The 24,877-nt window shown below is 35.9% G+C and overlaps 1 protein-coding gene across 1 annotated transcript in view; it reads left to right on the forward strand.

Annotated features, from left to right (window-relative positions):
- Nucleotides 1-1,487: 1,487 nt before the first annotated feature.
- esyt1b (extended synaptotagmin-like protein 1b) overlaps nucleotides 1,488-24,877 on the forward strand; it is a 32,060-nt gene continuing 8,670 nt past the window's right edge. Inside the window, exons 1-34 of the mRNA XM_067372927.1 lie at nucleotides 1,488-2,169; nucleotides 3,180-3,221; nucleotides 4,797-4,931; nucleotides 5,568-5,641; nucleotides 6,241-6,313; nucleotides 6,403-6,492; nucleotides 8,486-8,541; nucleotides 8,664-8,784; nucleotides 9,683-9,859; nucleotides 10,637-10,719; nucleotides 11,839-11,887; nucleotides 12,790-12,879; nucleotides 13,129-13,224; nucleotides 15,342-15,413; nucleotides 15,498-15,584; nucleotides 15,777-15,926; nucleotides 16,707-16,823; nucleotides 16,981-17,157; nucleotides 17,985-18,070; nucleotides 18,161-18,209; nucleotides 18,311-18,400; nucleotides 18,488-18,583; nucleotides 19,214-19,285; nucleotides 19,379-19,465; nucleotides 19,555-19,701; nucleotides 21,449-21,555; nucleotides 21,960-22,113; nucleotides 22,200-22,376; nucleotides 22,460-22,542; nucleotides 23,052-23,100; nucleotides 23,359-23,448; nucleotides 24,189-24,284; nucleotides 24,391-24,462; nucleotides 24,549-24,635. Of these exons, the coding sequence (XP_067229028.1) occupies nucleotides 1,810-2,169; nucleotides 3,180-3,221; nucleotides 4,797-4,931; nucleotides 5,568-5,641; nucleotides 6,241-6,313; nucleotides 6,403-6,492; nucleotides 8,486-8,541; nucleotides 8,664-8,784; nucleotides 9,683-9,859; nucleotides 10,637-10,719; nucleotides 11,839-11,887; nucleotides 12,790-12,879; nucleotides 13,129-13,224; nucleotides 15,342-15,413; nucleotides 15,498-15,584; nucleotides 15,777-15,926; nucleotides 16,707-16,823; nucleotides 16,981-17,157; nucleotides 17,985-18,070; nucleotides 18,161-18,209; nucleotides 18,311-18,400; nucleotides 18,488-18,583; nucleotides 19,214-19,285; nucleotides 19,379-19,465; nucleotides 19,555-19,701; nucleotides 21,449-21,555; nucleotides 21,960-22,113; nucleotides 22,200-22,376; nucleotides 22,460-22,542; nucleotides 23,052-23,100; nucleotides 23,359-23,448; nucleotides 24,189-24,284; nucleotides 24,391-24,462; nucleotides 24,549-24,635 (3,591 nt within the window). The 5' untranslated portion in view covers nucleotides 1,488-1,809. The remainder of the gene's footprint in view (nucleotides 2,170-3,179; nucleotides 3,222-4,796; nucleotides 4,932-5,567; nucleotides 5,642-6,240; nucleotides 6,314-6,402; nucleotides 6,493-8,485; nucleotides 8,542-8,663; nucleotides 8,785-9,682; nucleotides 9,860-10,636; nucleotides 10,720-11,838; nucleotides 11,888-12,789; nucleotides 12,880-13,128; nucleotides 13,225-15,341; nucleotides 15,414-15,497; nucleotides 15,585-15,776; nucleotides 15,927-16,706; nucleotides 16,824-16,980; nucleotides 17,158-17,984; nucleotides 18,071-18,160; nucleotides 18,210-18,310; nucleotides 18,401-18,487; nucleotides 18,584-19,213; nucleotides 19,286-19,378; nucleotides 19,466-19,554; nucleotides 19,702-21,448; nucleotides 21,556-21,959; nucleotides 22,114-22,199; nucleotides 22,377-22,459; nucleotides 22,543-23,051; nucleotides 23,101-23,358; nucleotides 23,449-24,188; nucleotides 24,285-24,390; nucleotides 24,463-24,548; nucleotides 24,636-24,877) is intronic.

The raw sequence follows: 24,877 nt of genomic DNA on the forward strand, positions 1-24,877 counted from the left end.
TGTCTTCGTCCGAGGTGCCATGACTGTCTATGAGGACATTGACATATCTCAAAAAACATGTCTGCCATCAGCCACTGAAGTTTGGCCTGTCTGACTCTTGGCCTTAGAGGCCTGTGAGAAATTAGAAAGAAATCGGCCATTGGGGGGGTGCCTGTAAAGAATATGGACATAGTGTTCGTCACATCACCCGTAGGTTTCTGAAGAGCATTTTTGAAACCTAAAGCTGGCCACTGCCATCTTTGCAGCACCTCACCACGCGTCACTCCCCGATAACAGAAAATGGTTGAAAGAGCCGGGATGTGGGTGGAGCTGAGGTGACGTGATGGTAGCAGACAAATGGCTAGTGGTGACAGCAGCGGCAGTCCACCTGTCACTCAAGTGACCACAGCATTAATTATGCAGAACTTTATAAAATATATAAAGAGTTATAAAATAATTCACCCCCCTCACAGTAATCATGAAAAAGTTAAAAACTGCTGTAAAGTTGGACATTTTAACATGGGGCTCAATGAGATTCTGCTCTCTTTTGGAGCCTGTCCCTAGCGGCCAGTTGATGAATTGCAGTTTAAGTCACTTCTGTATTGGCATCAAGAGAAACGGGGGAAGGTTGCCGCTCGGTAAAGGATCATATATAGGATCATGTCCCCAACATTCATACCACATGGTAGAACTCCTCATTCTGAGCATCTTTGCATCTAGGACTGCCTCAATCCATCCGGTCGTTCGTTAAAAATTGGAGATTATTTCAAAATCCAACTTTGGCGAGCAAGTCTAAGTTTTTGGCTCAACCTCAATAACTGTTTAAAAACTATATTTTTCCTATGGTAAATTGCTTGTATTTGTTGTAAATAGTCTTTCCATGTACAATCGAGATAGTTACAGGCTTGCTAATTAAAACACCTTTTTACACATTTGCTTAAAGAGCTTGAACCCCGATAACTGTTGCTCGCAGCTATATTTTTTTGCTTGATTCTATCAGGATTGTTTACAGGAGTAAATATTATGGATAATTTCTCCTGAAATTATGACAAGGCAAAATTGCATTGTAGAAACTTTAAAGTAAATATCACTAGTCAAATATGCATTCCAGATATTTTCGTTTTGGATAGTCACAATTAAGGGACTAGTCAAACTTGTGTTTGATTGCTTTTGGATATTTGTTCAATTATTCCTTTAGGATTTTCAAAATTATTTTTGGACAAACAATTGCATCATGGCTATAAATAACCCTGAATTATATCTAGTAAAAATCTTGTATGCAAATTATTACTAATGGAAAATAATATCTTACATTAGTTTCGACATAACTGACCATTATCATTCATCTAGTATTAGTAGGAACTAGTCAGAATTGTGTTTTAAATAAAATTTTGCCTAGTCAGAATTGGCTCAAGACATGAAAAGCTAGAAGCTTTAAAAGAACAAACTGACTACTGCAGCTTCCAGCAAAGTTTTCGCCCCTTTTTATTGAACTGCGTCGTTTTCTGTGGGCGTGGATCTGCCTAAGTAACGGTGCAGGCCACACTTCAGAGATTTCAGACAGACATATTGCAAAAAGGAAAAAGACGGTCATGCCAAAAGGGTAGAAGCGGTGAGGTGGGCGATTTCGTTTTTCTCGGGCTAAGTGACTTATTGATCCGCAGTGATCAGGCGCATCCGATTCCTCTGCAGCCTTCCACTGTATAGTCCATGCGCCGAGGCAACGTGTGACTCTGAATCAACAGCATATGTTGAATTTGAGTTACAAATCGCTCCGTGCAGTCGTTTTGTAATCGCTGGAAACATTTACCTACAAACCAACAGAACACAATGTCGCATATTGATTCAGGGCCGAAAAATGACTCGGGCTCGGACTCGGAAAAGAAGACTGAACCAGCCCAGGACAGTTCATCCGAAGAAATGGACGTCCCTAAAACTAAATTATTTGATGCCAAGGCAATCTTATGGACTTTTGGAAAATGTCTCACTGCCTTGTTGCCTGTTTACCTGGCTGGTTACTACCGCGTGAGCACTAGTTTATTGGTGTTTGGGATGATGGTTTACGCAGGATGGAAACATACTCGTGAGGCGAAGGAGGCGAGGCTGAGGTCCGCTATACAGTTACTCAACGACGAGCAAGAATACACATCCTCCAAATCATTTAGAAATAAAAGAGACCTGCCTTCATGGGTAAGAATGCACAAAAGTGCGTCTTTATTGTTGAATAAAAATACTCAAATGTTATTAATGCATGACGTCCGAATAAGTCTTCTATTCATACCATAGAGAAATATTCAGTTAATGTAAAACACATTTGCATCGCTACAAACAACTAAAAAGAGTGGCTATGTCCGAATCGCTGCTCATTTAAATGAATCAGAGTCGCACGGCTTATGAAATCAGTTCGCTGCAAAGGAGAAGCATAGAAGTAAAACGGAGGAGGGAAACATGTAAGAACCATAAACAACTACAATATGTGACGCAACCTAATCGACTGCATAGGAAAAACAGTAGTATTGTTTTACAGAACAACTTCTTTTACCGAGAAAAAAACAAAAATGCCTCGCGATTACTTCTCTTCGTAGTGAATCATTTTTGAAGCAGTTCACTGAAACAAAGCGTTCGAACGAATCGATTCGCTAAAATGAATCCCTAATGCTGCTAAAGAGTGGTCTGCAGATTAAGAGTTCATTTTTCGATCTGTTGGTGGCGCTGTACCGGTGGTGTACTGCATACTTGGTGAAATTCCCATCGTCCAAATCATTCTGAATGCACTGTTGCTTTGTCATCTCCTCCGCAAGTGCATAGTATGCTTCCATAAAAGAGTTTATACTATATTTGGTCATGTCTCATGGCCATCATGTGGTAAAATAAGTTGAATGTTATTAATGGGGGGAAAGACATTAAAATAAAATGCATTTAAATAAATTAAAATGTATTTATTCATCCTATTTTAATGGACTTATTTTTTCATAGAGAAATCAAATTCTACACTGCATATAGTATGTGTTGTTATTTAAGATAGAAATATTGAAAAAGGTGAAACTTTTATGATAGGCTGAGGTGGTTGTATGTACTGGTTTTTCATCTTTATACCCACATCCTCTGTTGAAGTTTGTTGTACAGCCACTTTAAAGCTCATAGGCATAGAAAGTCTTTGCACTTAGAAGTCTGTTATTGTTTTTTCTTTATAATTTCAGGTCAACTTCCCAGACGTTGAGAAGGTTGAATGGCTAAACAAGGTAATTCAGCAAACATTTTTGGTTTACATATGTTTATTGAGATTAAGCCTGTAATCTCACGTATTCCTGATCCATGCCTCTCCACCACACCCTTCCGAATCAGTGACTCCTCCCTCATGTCACGACAGCTGCTTGTGACCACCCACACGCCTGCTGAACAAAAGCTCTGTATGCTATTATTACACATCCATTCTCAATCAAACACTAATTCAACCAACATATGGGCATTGCCTTTGAATGATTAGATCAGTTGCAATGCATGCTGTTCTCTGGAAATTTAATTTTTAATGTCTTTTTGCACCTCTAGCGTCTAATGCAAATATATATATATATATATATATATATATTGGGATGAAATGAACATTCTTGAGATTCACTCACTGAGAAAGAGAAAAATAAGGAGCAGATAGAGATATATCCCTTCCTGACATCTTTTATCCTTTTCGTTTCAGTAGAAGTTTGATTAAAATAGTGCTGCAGTGTATCATTAGAGCACAAATATTTAGGCCTGACGTTCTTTATCGTTGATTCACGAGTCAGACATTTTACGCTGGCAGTTATCCCAGCTCAGACTCTACCCTCGCCGTACCATGTGGTCTGTGCATGAGTCACAATGTTATTTCTAAAATCTGTGGTTTGCACATGTAATGAAACGATCTGAAAAATGCCCTGGCGTCTTGTGCTTTAGCTTCTTTTATCAGCTCTTAACATCCGCAAACAACAACAGGTCACTATAGCAACTATGTAAACACAAGTGGCACGGTGTAAACAGCTGCAAGGAGAGCAGAGAACAGACATGGGCGTTAAACAGAAGCAGCTCGAGTCCCCCAAATATTACATGCAATATTTTATGCATTATTTTTACACACCCATATATCCTTTACAAAATACTGTGGTGTTAACATTATTATGTTTTTTGTACATATAACTATGGTATTTTTAAAGACCGTAGAGCATATGTACATATCAAAGTACTGGACTAGTAGGAATTTTATTGATTTAACTCTGTAGGAAAGTCTGGTCAAGGAATGCTGGTCATAGAGCTTGAAAGTCTCAAAATTAAATTTAATTAAATTTGTTAATCTAAGGAGGGTTTAAAATTAAGCTTTATAGCTTATAGCTATTAATATTATAATAAACATATTAGTATATATCAGTCAGAATGAAACAAGTTGCAATGATCTTTTCTTTCCTATTGTGACATATATCAAGAGAGACAGCTTCTCGAACAAGAGCAAATGTAGGGCGGGGCTTGATTTGGTCCATGTGGAATTGATTGGATGGTTGTGGTTTGCTATTTGGTGGATCTCATGCATGTGAGTGACAGGTTGCCCCGCCCTCGCATCTGTAAACACATCATCAGAGAAGATATGTCGCTGCAAGAGGGAGGAGAAGTTATTTGGCACATGAATGAAAAAAGATAATGATGTGCACGGATAAATCATTTATAATAAACACTACAATATTCCATAAATAAGAATTGTCAAACTCTGTTCATGGTGACTTTACGATAAAATAAAAAAAATTGGCTGATAAAATATGACATGCTCTTTCTTTTCCTGACTATTCTTCAAGGTTATCCAGCAGGCCTGGCCATTTATTGGTCAGTATTTGGAGAAGCTGCTTACGGACACCATTGCTCCATCCATCCGCGGCTCCAGCACTCATCTACAGACGCTCAGCTTCACCAAGATAGACTTTGGTGGCAAGGTCATACATGGAAACATACACACACCGCTACACAATGAATAATATTCCAGTAACGTTTCTGCATATCTCATTCCACTGCAGTAGGAGATTAAAAGAGGCCTTACTGCCTCTGAAACATGTCCGAACAAGCGTTTTGTCAGAATAAACACATCTGATGTCTCAAGGCAAACATTCTTGTTAAGGCAAGAGTGAAATTTGATGTTAATGTGATTTAAAAAACATTATAAGGCTGTGAAAATCTTGCTAATTAACATAGTTATAGACTTCTGATGTTTAAAAGTAGTAATTGAATTATTACTGCAGGGGTGTTTATGAATGTATGAAAAGCTAATAATTAATTAATTAAATCATAAATATATAACATTTAAATAAATCAAAACAATCAAATTAAAGCACAAAAAAGATTAAATATCTCATTTGTTTACCTGCATGTCATGTGATTATTAGTTGACATCAAAGAACCGTGAACAAGCAAATGCGATGTTAAATTATTTAAATATTATCCTAAAATCTATCTAAGATCTGATACAAACAACTATATTACATTAATATGCATAAAGAAACAACTGATTTTTACCTGAGCAAAGACACAACACATTTTTATCTTTTACAACAAAACTTTTCTTTATTTTACAGCCGATGAAGGTGGTTGGAGTGAAGGCTCATACAGAAAATGATAAAGGTCAAATTCTGCTTGACGTTTACATCAGGTGACGCATACATCTTTTCACTGGTTTGAGATTGAAATACATTTGAGATTCTCTGCAAATATGAGGCTCCATAATGAGTGAAATGTCTGTTGTCTCTCAGGGAGTGATTTAAAAGTCTTGTGCAATCGATTCTGTGTCTGTATTTCACAAGCTGACAAAACAAGACTGTCAAACTGCAGCCAACTCAATTCATTTACACATCCATGGCATTTTGGGGGGCTGAAAATGCAAACTTTTGAAAACGGGTTTCAAAGTGCAAGTTTTTGAAATGTTCTGCTCATGCGCATTATGTGTTCCGTATATAGGTGCATAGTTGTTGTTTTTTTACAATGTGACATCGCCAACTACTGGCCTGGCAGCATAATAAAGCATTTTTAGTCGTTTACACGGTTCCATATGAACGGGGATCATTTTGACAACGTTGACGTCTGTACGTGAAAAACGCAAAGAGAAATTTTTTGCGTTTTAGTACATGGTTGTTGTGTAAACGTACCCTCATATTTGTTAATCGTGAGTTTATTCAGAGAAAAAAATGACTGCATATCCTATGTAAAGAATTAAAAACAACCTAATGTTCCCTCTCCTCCATCTTTTTCCAGTTATGTGGGGGATGTTGAGATAAACGTGGAGGTGAAGAGGTATTTCTGCAAGGCTGGTGTGAAGGGAATACAGGTGAGATTATTTTTGTGACTGTACATTTGAAACACAGTCCTACTGTAGAAATGAAAACTTGAGAGTTTATTCCATTTGCATTCTTTCAGCTTCATGGAATGATGCGTGTGATTTTGGAGCCACTGATCGGTGACGTCCCAATCGTGGGTGCTGTGACCATGTTCTTCATTCAAAGACCCGTGAGTGTCTCTAAACATGTACTTCACTACACTCTTAAAACAAAAAAGGTTTTAAAAGAGGTTTTTACAGCAATGCCACAGAAGAACCAGTTTGGTTCCCCAAAGAACCTTTCAGTAAACGGTTCTGAAAACACTTGATATTCAACAATGTTTTTGATCTGCCTGTATTGACACCATTGTGACACCACTAAGCTGGACGATGACATCACTGTTCTGCTGAATAGATAAATGAACTAAATTAATAACTAATGATTTTTACAACGGAATGAATCAGTACCAAACTTACTTAAGCTGGACAATGACGCCATTTTGTTCTAGAGCTGCTAATAAAGCTGCTTTGACACAATCTGCATTGTAAAAAGAGCTAAATAAATAAAGGTGACATGACTGAAGTGTGAAGAACATTTCAGTAATCTAAAGAACCTTTTTCCACTATAAAGAACCTTTTGTGGACCAGAAAACTTCCATGTATGTTAAATGTTCTTCATGGAACCATATATGCCAATAAAGTAACTTTATTTTTAAGAGTTTATGAAAAATAAGGGTTCTTCTGTGGTTCTATTATAAAACCACAACAACAATGAACATTTTTGATTGTATATGGTTCTTGAGTTGACTAGATGATTCTTTGAAGCTTAAAAGTGCCTTAGAATCAGTTTTTACAAGATGTAATATAAGTCTAAGGTGTCCCCTGAATGTGTCTGTGAAGTTTCAGCTCAAAATACCCCATAGATTTTTTTTATGAATTTTTTTAACTGCCTATTTTGGGGCATCATTAAATATGCACCGATTCAGGCTGCGGCCCCTTTAAATCTCTCGTTCCCTGCCCCCCGAGCTCTCGACTATAAAACAGTGCATTTACAAAGCTAATATAACCCTCAAATGGATCTTTACAAGATGTTCGTCATGCATGCTGCATGCATGCGTCGGATCATGTGAGTATAGTATTTATTTGGATGTTTACATTTGATTCTGAATGAGTTTGAGGCTGTGATCCGTGGCTAACGGCTCATGCTACACTGTTGGACAGATTTATAAGGAATGAAGTTGTGTTTATGCATTATACAGACTGCAAGTGTTTAAAAATGAAAATAGCGACGGCTCTTGTCTCCGTGAATACAGTAATAAACGATGGGAACTTTAACCACATTTAACAGTACATTAGCAACATGCTAACAAAACATTTAGAAAGACAATTTACAAATATCACAAAAAATATCATGTTATTATGGATCATGTCAGTTATTATTGCTCCATCTGCCATTTTTAGCTATTGTTCTTGCTTGCTTACCTAGTCTGATGATTCAGCTGTGCACAGATCCAGATGTTAATACTGGCTGCCCTTGTCTAATGACTTGAACATGAGCTGGCATATGCAAATATTGGGGCGTACATATTAATGATCCTGACTGTTACATAACAGTCAGTGTTTTGCTGAGATTCGCCTGTTCTTCAGAGGTCTTTTAAACAAATGAGATTTACAAAAGAAGGAGGAAACAATGAATAATTCAACTATTCCAAGGTAAATTCAATTTTTGATTCTAGGGCACCTTTAAAACATTCTTTACGTTACACCATCCCCCGGGTTCACAGACAAGGCTTAAGCTAGTCCAAAACTAAAATGCATGTTTGAGCTGTTTTAACTGAAAGTAATTTGCACCGACATATCTTAAAATATGCCAGTGCCATTGTTTCGTCTCAAGATACACACCGGTAATGTTTTTTCTAAGGCACGTTTATAAAAGCCACTTAAATGTCCTAACTGAACTAATCCTGGCTTAATCTAAGCCCTGTCTGTGAAACCAGACCTTCAGGTTCTTCAGCTCAAATACATTATTAGTTCTTGGTAACATCCATTAACTGAGGAAGTTGAAACCCTCCTGTGATCTTTAAAGCTCCATTGAACTTTAAAGTGTCCTGTATTAGTGCTTAAATTAGAATGTTAGTATTGATAGAATCATGCAATCTTCTCCTTTTCCCTCTTTGCTGTTAGAAACTGACCATTAACTGGACCGGTTTGACCAACCTGCTGGACATTCCAGGGCTCAAGTGAGTTTCAGGCATTACACATACACAATAACATTTTATCCCGTTCAGTACACTCGCTATCCTGATCGACATCCGTTTTTGAAATCCATTTCACAATTTCTGTCCCTGTTTGTTTTTCTCAGTGTGATGTCAGACTCTATGATCATGGACGCGATTGCCTCATTCCTGGTGTTGCCCAATCGTCTCACTGTTCCTCTTGTGGCAGACCTGCCTGTGGCACAGTTGAGGAGTCCCCTGCCCAGGGTAACACACATACAGACCTTATATACATTAGAATCAATATACAATGATGAAAACACTCAAATACATGATACTTTGGTTTTTGCAATTGAAATTTACTCTACAGTTCAAAAGTTTGGGCTCAGTTACATTTTGTTTTCAATTGAACAAAACACAGATTAACAACCTGACATAGCAGCTTATACAAAGTACGAGACCAAAGACATACACACAGATACAAGACAAAAATATATAATTATAAAGATATGTAAATATATATAGATATAGTAGTGTATACAGGCACAGTGATAAGTTTAAGCAATATGTTAATGTTGTGTAATATAATAGTAATTATTATTATTAATTACATTTTTCTGGTGATGTTGTGGAGAGTAAAAATTTATAGATATAAATGCACTTTTAAAAAAAACTACATTTTTTATTGTGAAATATTATTACAATTTAAAATAACTGTTTTCTATTTAAATATATTTTAATTATATTTTATTTTAATTCTTTAAATGTAATTTATTCCTGTGATGCAAAGCTGAATTTTCAGCATCATTACTCCCATCTTCAGTGTCACATGATCCTTCAGAAATCATTCTAATATGCTAATTTGATGAATAGAAAGAACAGCATTTATTTGAAATAGAAACTTTTTTAACATTATAAATGTATCTACTGCCCATTTTTATCAATTTCATGTGTCTTTGGTGAATAAGAGTATTAATGTCTTTCAAAAAGAAATGAAATCTAAATCTCACAGATTTCAATCTTTTGAAAGATAGTATATAAATACCACTATGTGTCTTCTGTGCTGCTTTTTCAGTGGTTATTTTCATAAAACATAATGGTACCATGTAATTAGTTATTTTCATTTGAGGGTAATGCAGTAATGATCTTTCTTTATTTCTTGAAGGGAGTTGTGCGTATTCACCTGCTGGAGGCTGACGGTCTGGCTTCAACGGATAACTATGTGAAGGGTGTTATAGCGGGCATGTCTGACCCGTACGCCCTGCTCAGAGTCGGGCCGCAAACCTTCAAATCCCGGCATCTGGACAACACACTCAATCCCAAATGGGGTGAAATGTATGAGGTGGGTATTAAAATGACCAGACTGTCCTCCAAAAAAACGAACCTATAGGTGGTTGTTCAAGCACCTTATTACGACCTATATTTACATTTTAAAGTCATGCACCCTCTAGCTGGCATAAATATAATGACAGTGTCGTCATGAAATGCCGTATGACTGTCGTTACCAATCAAAATGCGTGTTAATTTAAATACAATGTGTGGAGTTTTTACACTCTTTGTCCTATTTCCATTAAGCAAAACTCAAAAAACTACACCCACCCCACCCCTAAACCTAAAGTGCTTATACACTTTCTGAGCACGTGTTCCCTGGAATCGAACCCACAATGGCATGATCACATGATTGAATATTGTTATATATTGCAATGCTCTGTCAATTGAGCTACGCAAAACCCAAAATATGAGACAGATAAGGGAACAATGCATTAAAATGAAAGTGTCCTGTTGTCAATAGGGGTGCAACTTTAGCAAACGCTCCTATGGGTCGTATTTCAGGGAAGTGACAAATGACCTATATAGGCGTATTGTTTGGAGAACATGTTGAAAATGACACCACATTATAATGTCAACAAAAGAAGTAACTCTTTCAAGTTTTAAGAGGTGTACTGTATAAGCCGTTTGATATTGAATGTATCTGTGTGTGTGTGTGTGTGTGTGTGTGTTTTTGTCCTTCAGTTCAAATGTCGAAACCATTTACACCACATTTTGTCATTGAGTACCCATGCTGTTAATGTTGGTGTGTCTTTGGTGTTTCATGCATGCGTGTGTGTCTGTCTGTCAGGTCATCGTTCATGAGGTGCCTGGTCAGGAGCTAGAGGTGGAAGTGTTTGATAAAGATCCTGATCATGATGATTTCCTGGGCAGGTACCATATCACTGCTTTTCATCTCCTATTATTATTATTATCTGTCATTTATTCCTCCACAGCAGTCATATCTTTAATTTTTAAAGACTCCTGCGGTGAAAATCAAGTTTTTAATGTTGTTCATACGTCTATGTGGTGTTTTTAATATGCTTTAAGACAAACCATGTGCAAATTCAACACCATTGCTGAGTATTTTCTCCTTAAAACTACAGTGGAAAAAAGACTCACGGTTTGAAATCGCTGACGTCACAAACTACCTTGTAACCAATCACGTCAAAGTGCAGGTGGGCTTTAGCATATCATTAGCAGCGAACTAGCAGGGGAGTCTCGACAGAAGTCAGTATATTTTTCTGTTGATATAAAAAATTGTGTAGATTTAGCTATATAGCGGGTGTATGATGTATATTACAATGTTATGATGAACTATATGTCTTTCTCCACTGACGTTCTGAGTTGTTCAAAATGTTTGTAAGGATAATGATTGTTAGAAGGCAGCTCTCTGACTCTGAGATGGCAAAACTTGGTTTGTGTAACATTAACAACACATTTCTAGCTGTTTGATAACATAGTCAAGCAAAAGGCTAATCGTATTAATTACCGTTATGTGTCCGATGTTGTAAAGAGCGATAGCTACCATTGTGCAGCGTTTACCTCAGTATGTTGACCGAGTGGATCTCTGAGCTGCCTTGAGCGAGTGGAGGCGGGGCTAATTTGCATATTCATTGACCCACGTATGCTAAATTAGGCTAGGGTGTAGAATTACATTCAAGCTATTTTAAGGCATGGAGAATTTTTTTTTCCACAGGGAAAAAAATACATTAAAATGTGTCATTTTGGTGATCAAAGATGAGTTTTAAGGGATGATATTATTGACTACAGGGGGAATTTAATATTTTGTGTTCAATTATAATGTTAGTGAAAGTTTCTTGCACTAAAAACAATTTACATTAAGGAAGTTTTGATTTCTGACAGTGTTTCCAACTTTCTGTAGCACATTGAACTCTTTAAAACTTTTTTCATAAGCTACCATTAGAATAAACTCATGACTTGTGTTTTTTACTGTTTGCTGATCTCTGTTCTCATCCTCGTGTTGATTCTCTTTATTTCACTTGTGTTCAGGACAAAATTAGACTTGGGGATTGTGAAGAAATCTAAAATAGTTGATGAGGTGAGAACCTTTATTAGTTAATATTCCAGCACACTGTTTTCTTATGTGTGTGTGTGTGTGTGTGTGCGTGTGTGTGTGCCTGGTGTGCGTGTGTGTGTGTGTGTGTGTGTGTGTGTGTGTGTGTGTGTCCGCGTGTGTGTGGTTTTGATTTGGTTTGCAAGTGTTTGCATGACTTTCACCACACGACATGGAATCTATATTGATGAAAGAAACACTTTGATATAAACCACTAAAACCATAGCTTATGTTTTGTATATTGCAATTATTATTATTTCTAAATATATCACATGGCTGAATGCTTGATTTTGATTGGTCCATCATGGCATTCTGCAGTAAAATATCTTAATGATGCAAAACTTTATTTTTCGGATTTCTTCTTAGTTCCATTTCCCTCGTAGTGTTATCAGTAACTGAAAATTTTCAGTTTTTGATATAAAGCTGAAATAAAATAGAAATATTAGTTGAAAAACATAAGAAATATTAGACATTTTGCCCTAGTAACTAACTGAAATAAATACAAACTCTAGATGGCGCAGGCTGAGATGTCCTTAACTCAATCTGCTCGTAATCACATCATTCTCTACAGGACACAGCTGATTGGTTTCTTTTGCATCAGCAGCCGATGAGCTCGCTGCTCAACTGTCAAACATTTGGTCAGCATTTGCTGTAGCAGTTTGCAGTGCGCTTTCAAAAACCCTCCACCTTCCCCAGCTCCACCTGTATAGATCTGCTTTGAGCTGCAAAATGCAAAATAAACCCCTGACACTGTGATCCACGCCCCTGTCTTGCATCACTCGCTTATTTAATGAACATTGGTGTCTTTTATCATTATGTCAGTCCCTTAGGTTTGTTGTAGCGTTTCACATTGATCATAATTTACTGTTTTATTGTCACCTTCTTAGTGGTTCACTTTGAAGGACACCCCTACAGGACGGGTTCATCTCAGACTGGAGTGGCTGACGCTAGAAGCCGACACAGAAAGACTGGAAGAGGTCTTGCAACACTGTACATACACAGAACACAGGGGGTTTTCTTGGAAAGAATGGGTGTGCTATGTTCTCCACACATGCAAACAGTGTGTTTGTCTACTCCACCTTTTAACCAATCCCAGGAATCTTTAAACGAGATAGAAAGCTTACTTTGCACACTTGACAAACAAAGCAACTGTAAACAGGAGTTCTTACATTTGGTTTGCTCCACCCTACTTTGCCCTCATTTTTTTCTCTCTCTCTTTCTCTCAGGTTCTGAAGAGAAATGAAAGTGTGGTGAGTAAAACAGCAAAGCCACCCTCAGCAGCCATCATGGCAGTGTATTTGGACAAGGCTGAGGCACTTCCTGTGAGTAATACTCTCACATCCTCTTCCTGCTGCACTTTTTGTTCTAAAACACACACACACACACACACACACACACGTGCGTTGGTGTATGTGGTTTACGGGGACTCTCCATAGGTGGAATGGTTTTTATACTGTACAAATACTGTACGTTTAGTATGTTTTTTAAACCATTTTCACTTCCTGTGTCCTTGTAAACAATGTTTACATTGTAATACCCATGTCATTATACACATGTGTGTCTTCATAAACCACATTTTCCAGAACACACACACACACACACACACACACACACAGTAGTTCTGCTTACCAGGGCTGCATTTATTCAACCAAACACACAGTAAAATAGAAATATTTTGGAATATTATTGCAATTTAAATAATTTATAACTGTTTTCTATTTGAATATATTTTAAATTGTAATTTATTTCTGTGATCAAAGCTGAATTTTCAGCATCATTACTCCAGTCTTCAGTGTCACATGATCCTTCAGAAATCATTCTAATATGCTGATTTGCTGCTCAAGACACATTTCTAAAGATTATCAATGATGAACACACTATTTATTTTGTGGAAACAGTGATATATTTTTCTATACTGAATAGAAAGTACAAAAGAACGGCATTTATTTGAAACAGAAACCCTTGGTAAAAATGTAAATGTTTTCACTGTCACTTTTGAACGATTTAATGCATCCTTGCAAGGACAAGCCAACAATCTCTATAATGAAAATGAAAAAAAACTCTTACTAAATAATGTCTCAGTTACAATCTAAAAATGCAAAAAGGTTTCTGTGAGGGTTACATTTAGGGTTAGGGGATATAAAACATTAGCTCCGTATAAAAACAGTAGAAGTCAATGGAAAGTCCCACCATGATAGAAAAAACAAACGTGTGTGTAAATGCTTCTGGTTACCCACAACCTGCCATTTCCCTTTTGTGTTTGGCAGCAGACTGGCTGCCGCCCACTTTGAAGCAGAGTAAACGAAGGACTACAGCCATGTCTAGAGAAACTATTAAATGTAACATTAGATATATCTTATCCAGCTCATGGTCTTGAGAGAGCACTCTGTGAAAGCACTCGCACCGTTTCCCGCATCCAGAATATTTCACTAGAAGTGCAGTGCCAAAAGAGTTCACTCAGAGGCACACAATGATACTTAAAACTCTTGAAACAAGTACACACTTGCATCAAGTGAATATCCCAGAGCGCTCAAGCTTACCGTGCTACGGTCTGGAGGAATGTCCTAGCTTCATTGTGAGTTAGGCTCTACTGCTGACTACAGATAATTATTTAGACTCCTTCCTCAGTTCTCAAGCAAAAAATGTGTTTATGGCAACGCTGTTAGTGTAAGTAGTGCTTTGCTCTGTGATAAAATTAAAAGGCTACATCTGAAATAATGTACTGCACCTGTCTTCTTGGCTGTCAATAAAGTGCATTCTATCAAGTATGCATACATGTAGTACGAATCTTGACATACTACATGATGGCATTGTCATGTGAACTTTCTATTCATTAAAGAATCCTGAAATATCAAAGTTATGAAAAAATATCAAACTATGAAAGCTAGCTTTCGCCATGGAATAAAAAATGCAACTTATGAGTTATTAAGTCAGAATTGTGTCATATAAATTCACAATTCTGAGGAAAAAATGTCAGAGTTGTCCGATTAAAAGTGGCAGTTACCTTTTGTGTTTTTTATTCTGTGGCATAAATGTGCTTTCATATTAAGCAGTACAACTGTTCGTCATGTGACACTGAAGACCGGAGTAATGATGCTGAAAATTCATCTTTGATCACAGGAATAAATTACATTTTAAAATATTTCAATAGAAGACTGTTTTTAAATTGTAATAATATTTCACAGTATTACTGTTTTTACTGTATTTTTGATCAGATAAATGCAGCCTTGGTGCATAAGACATTTCTTTTAAAAATCCTTTAAACAGTAGTGTGTCTCAGAATCTCTTACTAACCTAATTTATTTGAAATAGTTCTGTTTATTATGAGTTTAAACTGGTAAGCTAATCATACGAAAGACAAAATGATAAATGAACTGTCATGAATTTCTATCTAATGTTTGTTTTTAAGTGTGTTTGTATCCATTTCTTCTATTTTTAGATGAAAAAAGGCAATAAGGATCCCAATCCGATTGCTCAAATCTCAGTGCAGGATGTTACTCGTGACAGTCGGGTAAGACGCACACTTACCATCTGTGCCAACCAAACTTTCCCATGTGACCCAGTCTTCTCACTCACTTATTTCCCCTCCTCTTAGATTTGCTGGAACACGGTGAACCCCCAGTGGGAGGACGCGTTCACTTTCTTCATCAGAGATCCAAGCAAACAGGACATTAGTGTACAGGTATGCTACCATAATCTGCCCTATTTACACCTGCTTTGAACATATACAAGCTCTAAAAACAGGTGTAAACGGGGATCAGATGTAAATACTTCCAGGATCATTTTTTTTCCCCAAATGTGAATTTTGCTGGTTGACATTCATGCTACTTAAGCATTTTTTAAGCAGTATTTTTCCATTGACTCTCTTTTTCAGGTGAAGGATAATGACCGTGTTCAGGTTTTGGGAAGTCTGTCCATTCCTGTTTCCCAACTTCTCTCTTGTCCAGATCTGACTTTGGATCAGTGGTTTAATCTTGAGAATTCCGGCTCAGACAGCCGCATCCACATCAACACAGTTCTCAGGGTAAATTCATCTGACACACAATACACAAGCTGTGGTACACATATGCATAAACTCTACCATTCACAAAACATTTTATAATGTTAAAAAAGTCTATTATGAAAGTTATAAAGTCTATGTTCACCAAAGCTGCATTTATTTGATCAAAAATACAGTAAAAACAATAATAATGTGAAATATGATTACAATTTAAAATTTTATGTTTTAAAATGTAACTTATTCCACTGATGGCAAAGCTGAATTTTCAGCATCATTACTCCAGTCTTCAGTGTCACATGATTTTTCAGAAATCATTCTAATATGTTTAAGAAACTTAAGAATTAAGAATCTTATTATTATCAATGTTGAAAACAGTTCATATTTTTGTGGAAATTGTGATACATTGTTTTTCAACTGGATTTATTTGATATAGATATCTTTTGTAATATTATAAATATCACTTTTGATCAATTTAATGCATCCTTGCTGAATAAAAGTATAATTCTCTCGAAAAAAAAATATCTTACTGGCCCTGAAAATTTTGAACTGAACAAGATAACATGACAGCGTTTATTGTGTTTTGTCTGCACGTGATCGAAGGCACAAGTAATTTATGATGTATGAAAAAAAGCCCCTTCCATTTTTATTACAGATATTTTGTGCTTATTTGCCAGGAAGTGACTATTTTGTTCTTTTGAACATGCGGGATGGAAATGGCACAAATGTTTTTTGTGATATTCCAATTTTGCGCACAAGTTAAACTTTGGTTGCAAACATAGCTTATGTTGATGTCATTTCCTCCAGGTTCTCTGGATGGATGAAGCCGCTGTTACTTCCTCCCTCCTCTCCAGTGATCCTCTTTCGAAGAGCTCTGCCTCACGTCCACAGAAGACGACGCCCCATTCCAGCTTCGCTACTGAGGTGTGCAGATCTCATCAATTAATGTTGCTATACTATTACTATTTAATGTTATTTGCCACACAAGCACGATTCATGCCACATAAGTACATTCTTTGATGGTCCGATTGATTACCCACCCCAGAAATCAATGTAAACAATCTGCTCTTTGTTCCTGCAGGGGGTGCTGCGGATCCACCTCGTGGAGGCTCAAAATCTTGTTGCGAAGGACAACATGATGGGTGGGATGGTGAAGGGGAAGAGCGACCCGTATGTCAAGATACAAATTGGAGGTGAAACCTTTAAAAGTCAAGTGATCAAGGAGAACCTCAACCCCACCTGGAATGAGATGTATGAGGTGGGAATACTTGCAAATGCATTTGTTAATCAACAATGACAATATGTCCAGAATGACATTCTGCCATTCTACTATACTTTACTATACTATACTATAATATAATATAATATACTAAACTATACTGTACTGCACTATACCACACTATACTATAATATACTATACTATACTATACTGATTTGCTGCTGAAAAAACATTTCTTCTTATTATTAATATTGTAAACAGTTGTTCTGCAAGTTTTTGTGGAAACCGTAATACATTTTTTTTAGGATTCTTTGATGAATAGAGATAAATAAATTCTATTTTTTATTTTTATTTTTAAATAATTCTTTTTTCCAATTTAATGCATCCTTTCTGAATAAAATATTACTTTTCTTCTTTTTTTAAAACAAACAAACAAAAAAATTATTCCAAACATTTGTACGATAGTAATATAAGCCACAATTTAAACATTTCCTTCTTGAATAATTTTTTATTGGACTACTAAAAACATTTTTATATAAAAAAATAGTGATTAAAATAAAAATAATCATACTTATTCCCAAAATGATTGCTGGATACCACATAATAAATTAAATATGCATGATATTTATCATATTTACGTTTAATTGGATTAACCATAATGTGGTCATATAACAATGTTTGACATGTTTATTGTTGCATACTGTTTCATATGCTATTTTTTAAATAGTTGGCAGTACACAATATGTACTGCAAATTATAAAGTATGCTAGTCTTCAAAACATTTATCAGCCGACTTTTTCTTTCTTTAAGCTGCAAAAGATTGTTTGGCAGTGTTTTAACTTGGCATTCCTTTTATTATTTTTAAGGTGGTTTTGACACAGCTTCCTGGTCAGGATTTGACATTGGAAATTTTTGATAAGGACATGGACATGAAAGATGACTTTATGGGCAGGTAAGAAGGCTGCTGTCAATATAATTCAGAAGAACTCTTAAGCATTGTTTAGTTTTAGCATTATTTATGCATATATTGTTTTACTTTTAGGCTGAAGATGAATCTGAGTGACATAATCAGCTCTCAATACATTAATGAGGTTGAGTATATGTGCATCAGTAGTAATACATATAAAAATAAGTTTTATATATATATATATATAAGTACTCATATCCTCTTGTGACTGTGTTTGCGTGACAGTGGTTTTCTCTGAGCGATGTTAAGCGTGGCCGTGTTCATCTCGCTCTGGAATGGCTTCCCACTGTAACACAACCAGAGAAACTACAGCAGGTGGGCAGAACCGTCTCTCATCCTCCACCAATCTCTGTCAGTGTTGAAAATACATTGATGTAACTAACTGGTTGATTTATTTGTCAGGTGTTGATGTACCAGTCAAAGAGCTCATACATGAATAAGACAGTGCCGACTGCCGCTCTTCTGTTTGTGTATGTGGAGCGTGCACATGAGCTTCCTGTGAGTATGACACAAATGACATCTCTGAAATATCTAATTTGTTCTCTCAGACAGTAATGAGAGTAATGGAAAGACTGAAATCCTGAGAAAAAGACCCCAGCGATCTTGCATGTTTCCCCTCTAGAGTTTCAGAAGAGATCTCAGCAATGTCTCAAACTCTGCTCAGATTTGCCAGGAAACAAAGTGTGTAATCAGAAGTCAACATCAACTCAAACATTTTTCAAATGATCTTATAGCTGCTATTTTTTGTTTATTCAGCATTTAATTGATCAAAAGTGAATTTAAATTGATTTAAATTCAAATGCTGTTCTTTTGAACTTTCTATACATCAAAGAATCCTTAAAAAAGTATAATGATTTCTATAAAATATGAAGCAGCACAACTGTTTTCAACAGTGATAATAATAAGAAATGTTTCTTGAGCAGCAAATCAGCATATTAGAATGATTTCTGAAGGATCATGTGACACTGAAGACTGGAGTGATGATGCTGAAAATTCATTTCTGAGGAATTATAGGAGGAAAATCAACACAAGACAAAGTTGAAACTTCAATGAAACATGTCTGAAACATTTACCCACAGTGCTTTACAAATGGATCTCTTAAATCTTATTCTTTCTCTGTGTGTTTAGTTGAAGAAGAGTGGAAAGGAACCTAAAGTTGGAGCAGAGCTGATTTTGAGAGGAACTTCTCATAGAACCACAGTGAGAAACTGCTTTACACAGATTCTGTTGAATTGTTTGATCAGTGACATGTGGCTAAAATCCATTTCCTTTACTTGACTCTGTGTGATGTAGGTCTGTGAGCGCACCAGCTCTCCCCAATGGGATGAGGCATTTCACTTCCTGGTTCGAGACCCTTTGAATGAAAACCTTGTTGTGAAGGTTAGAACTCACAAACAGCACATTTTTATGCCGTGTTTGACTTACAGCATACCTGACCATAACCTTTTAACCTCACTTTTTCTCACTAGTTGTCCCATAATTGGGATTTCTCTCTGGGATCTGTGGTGATTCCCATCAAAGAGCTTCTCTCTGAACCAGATCTGCTGCTGGACCAGTGGCTTAATCTGGATGGAGCGTCGCCTCAGAGTCAGATTCTGCTCAGAGCTCAACTGAAGGTAAAACACACACGCATTCATATTTCCTCTTCATTTGCTGGACGTTTTTTTCTGAAAGAACTCTCTAATGCTCATCAAGGCTGCATTTAACTGATCAAAATACAGCAAAACAGTAATATTGTGAAATATTATTACAATTTAAAATAACTTTATAATTTCTCTTTGGATATATTTTTAAAGGTGCCATCGAACGTTTTTTTACAAGATGTAATATAAGTCTAAGGTATCCCCTGAATGTGTCTGTGAAGTTTCAGCTCAAAATACCCCATAGATTTTTTATAATTAATTTTTTTAACTGCCTATTTTGGGGCATTATTAAATATGCACCGATTCAGGGGCTGCTGGCCCTTTAAATCTCTCGTTCCCTGCCCATCGAGCTCACGACTCTATAATACAGTGCATTTACAAAGTTCACACAGCTAATATAACCCTCAAATGGATCTTTACAAAATGTTCGTCATGCATACTGCATGCATGCGTCAGATCATGTGAGTATAGTATTTATTTGGGTGTTTATATTTGATTCTGAATGAGTTTGATAGTGCTCCGTGGCTAAAGCTAACATTAGACACTGTTGGAGAGATTTATAAAGAATGAAGTTGTGTTTATGAATTATACAGACTGCAAGTGTTTAAAAATGAAAATAGCGACGGCTCTTGTCTCCGTGAATACAGTAAGAAACGATGGTAACTTTAACCACATTTAACAACATTTAGCAACATGCTAATGAAACATTTAGAAAGACAATTTACAAATATCACTAAAAATATCATGATATCATGGATCATGACAGTTATTATTGCTCCATCTGCCATTTTTTGCTATTGTCCTTGCTTGCTTACCTAGTCAGATGATTCAGCTGTGCACAGATCCAGACGTGTAATCCCTTTCATAATGTTGGGAACATGAGCTGGCATATGCAAATATTGGGGCGTACACCCCGACTGCTACGTAACAGTCGGTGTTATGTTGAGATTCGCCTGTTCTTCGGAGGTCTTTTAAACAAATGAGTTTTATATAAGAAGGAGGAAACAATGGAGTTTGAGACTCACTGTATGTCATTTCTATGTACTGAACTCTTGTTATTCAACTATGCCAAGGTAAATTCAATTTTTAATTCTAGGGCACCTTTAAGACCCCCTGCGGTGAAAATCAAGTTTTTACTGTTGTTTATATGTCTATGTGGTGTTTTTAATAAGCTTTAAGACAAATCATGTGCAAATTCATAAGTCGACACCACTGCTGAGTATTTTCTCTTTAAAACTGCAGTTTACCAAAGACAGTATTAAAAACATGGTTTCAAACCGGTGAACCTGATTTCACCAAGTACAACATCAACATCTTTATTGATCCTGGAACATTCCAATCAACCAATTAGATTGGAGAGGACAAGTTTACAGTTTATGTCAAGTTTAGTCTTACAACCAGGGTTAGGTGGTTCTACATCAGTGTTCTTCACCTTTCATTTCCCTCTGATTTTAGGGATAACTTATGGGTAGGGTTAATTTTAGGGGTAGGAATAGGGTTAGGACTGTGTTTTCATATAGGAATGTTAATCCAGGAGCAACAAAAAATGTCTTACTTGGCAAAATCGCGGCGACCATTTGAAACCGTCCCCTAATTCCTCCCATCACAAACATGTAACCAATCCCGTCAACATGTTGGGCTGGACTTTTTCTATCATTATTTCTAAGGATGCTCTTTTTAGAAGGCTGCTGGCCTGATATAATGTTACCTTATGTTGTAGATTCTTTGCCCTAAAGAGACGGAGAGCTCTGAAGACCAGTATGAGGAGCCACAACATCCTGTAGTGTCCAGCATTAGAAGAAAACAGGAGGAGGAATTGGTGCAAAAGTGAGAGGAGAAGAATTTCACATGCCATACAGAGCCCTCAAACATATGCCCAAGAATCTACATGATATTTAATAAACAGTGCCTTAAACTACTGAAGTTCTTTTATTTAATTTAAATTATGTTATTTCTCCTAAAAATTTTAAATTAAAGAACTCTATAAATCCATGGCCGGTTAATGTAATAATTATGTTATGTAGAAAACTGTATTCAAGTGTGTGTATTTATTTATTGATTATACTCCACTGTTAAGTGTGTGTGTTTATTGATACTTTGTTTAAAAGGAACGATGTTTCATATTCATATTGTTACATATTATGTATCTTCTTTGACAACATCGGAGAGAAAAGACAATAAACGTACTTTGACGTTGACGTGCGTGTCTGTGTTTGTTTGGGGGGTTTTAGGTCTAGTATTGAAGAGGTCCCACCGTCTCCTGTCAGCAGGACTTCCTCTGTGTCAGTCCCAGAAGAGGAGGAGATCCCAGAGGTCACGGAAGTGTCCAGTTCAGATAACCTTCGACCCCTACACACCAGCCCTGACCCCAGCTTTGGTACAGAGGTGGGAAATATTAGGCTGTTGATATGTCTTATAAATGCAAACACACCAACATGGTGAGATCATTTTATGTTTATATTTAATTTTAGGGTGTGCTCCGCCTTCACCTGCTGGAGGCTCAAGATCTGGTTGCTAAGGACAACATGATGGGTGGGATGGTGCAGGGGAAGAGCGACCCGTATGTCAAAATCCATATCGGAGACTCAACCTTTAAGAGTCAAGTGATCAAGGAGAACCTCAACCCCACCTGGAATGAGATGTATGAGGTGGGTTTAGGTCCTCAAATGTTGTTTTAATTGATGTTAAAATGGTTTTGAATATAATATCGTGTGATCAATGCTTTTCCCAGCTGGTTCTGACCTCCAGCTCGACCTCTGATGTCCTTGTGGAGGTTTTCGACAAAGACATGGACAAAGATGACTTTTTGGGGAGGTATGTGGCAGTGTTATTATTAAATAAAACTGAAACTATTAAAAATCCTTTGCGTTAGCTAAAATAAAAATCAAATAAATAAATTAATGTAATATCATATAAAATATAAATATTTAATCTAAAACGTGAACTTAAAAATGAAAACTAAATGAAACAAAAAGTGCTAAAATTACTAAAAATGAAATAAAAAATAAAGCTTAGTAGAATTTTTTTTTAAGTAATAAAAGTGCAAAAGCACATGACAAAATTACTAAACCTAAAATTAAAACTAAAATGAAAGCTGGAAATATATAAACATAAAAGCTAATTCAAGCTATTTATGAACATTCACCTTCATTTGTATAGCGCTTTATACAACACAGATTGTTTCAAAGTAACTTAACAGTGATAAATATTATAATAGTATGTAAATAATAGTGAAATAACACTGGTGTGTGGATCAAAGTCAAACACACATTGGCATGTTGACATGATCCATGTCATTTTACTGATCCTGTATGTGTCCTCAGGCTGAAGATCAGCTTGCAGGAGATCATTCAGTCCCAGCTGACTGACAAAGTGAGTGTATCATCATTAATATCTTTCCTCATTCTCTTTTAGTGATTTGATTTTGAACAGTTTAGACATATTGTCTTAAATTGGCATTTATGGAGGATTGTTAGTAAGTTTACTGGTAGAGTGAGAAAGTGTTGCAATATATTAGCTTTTTAATAGTACTAATGCTTTTTGATTTTTTAATATATATAATCTATTTGTGTAATGATAAATCATTTCTTATTTTTGCTAATTGCATTGTGTTTTCTTTCTCTGTGTCAGTGGTTTTCTCTGAGTGACGTCAAACATGGCCGTGTTCATATGATTCTGGAGTGGCTGCCCACAGTAACACAACCTGACCGACTGCAAAAGGTCATTATTAAATCTTATATTATATTATATTATATTATATTATATTATATTATATTATATTATATTATATTATATTATATTATATTATATTATATTATATTATATTATATTATATTATATTATATTATATTATATTATATTATTATTTTATATATATATTATTTTATGTAGTTAGATCCATATGAAATCCATCTCTTCTAGACCTTTTTGTAAGCTTTATTGCTTTATTTAATTGATTTACATTAAGTAATTCCTGAAAGTTTAAGTGAGGCTCTAACCTTTCAGTAAAATTGATAATTAAAACATTTAACTAATTTTGTAAGATCAGAGTAAAATGTTTATTTTAAAATGAAATTAATTTTTTTAATATATATTTGTTTATTATGTAGTTTTATGATGAAGTATAATTAATGTGAAAATATTTTTCTATAATTTAATTTGCTGTTTTTTGAGTTTGCTTTTTCATTTTACTTCTCAAGTGATGTATACAGTGTCAAGATCATCTTACCTTTCCGTAAATATGATGAATAATTAATTTAATGACTCATTTTGGAAATTATATTTGATAATTACATATATTTAATGGTATTGATTTTAAAATTAAAAATATAGTTTTAATGTATTTATCTAATATTTAATGTATTTAATGTGAATATATTTTTAAATAAATTAATTTGGCAGTAGAATGTCTGTCTCAATCTCAACCTTTTGAATGATTTTCTTGTTTTCTTCATGTCCAGGCTCTGCAGTTACAGTCAGAACATTCATACCTGAACAAATCCGTGCCGTCAGCAGCTCTATTCTACGTCCTCTTGGAGAGAGCTCATGACCTGCCTGTACGTCTTACACACATGCACTTACAAGCATTTACACAAATACAGTTAAGCTGCGTTGGATCAAATACTGTGATCAAAGCATTTTCATTTGTGTTCATGTGTTCAGCTGAAGAAGAGTGGAAAGGAACCTAAAGCTGCTGCAGAGCTGGTTTTCGGTGACATTTCTCATAAAACCAAGGTGGGAATTTGTGTCTTTTGTAAAGATTAAGTTGTGTGTCCATTTCTGACCCTTAATACAAGCAACTTCTGCTGGACTCTTTAAAGGTGTGTGACCGCTCCACGTCTCCACAGTGGAGTGAAGCTTTTCACTTCCTGGTTCACAAACCAAAAGAGGAGATTCTTATTATAAAGGTAAAGTAGATCAGGTTCCTAATTTTGTTTTGGAGTACAATAGGTTTACATGCATCCAAGGTCAAAAAACACTTTAATTTTCTCATGATATACATTGCAGCATCACCTTTTCTCAGTGTCTGAAACAGTTCAATAAAGGATTTGGTCTCACTAATCAACTCCTTTCCTAGAGCCTCCTCTGCTCTGATTGGTCAGATGGCCCAGTCTGTTGTGATTGGTCTACTGCTTATAGCATGAGTCAC

Source organism: Chanodichthys erythropterus, chromosome 21, assembly GCF_024489055.1.
Source record: "Chanodichthys erythropterus isolate Z2021 chromosome 21, ASM2448905v1, whole genome shotgun sequence".
In the NCBI taxonomy this organism is placed as follows: Eukaryota; Metazoa; Chordata; class Actinopteri; order Cypriniformes; family Xenocyprididae; genus Chanodichthys; species Chanodichthys erythropterus.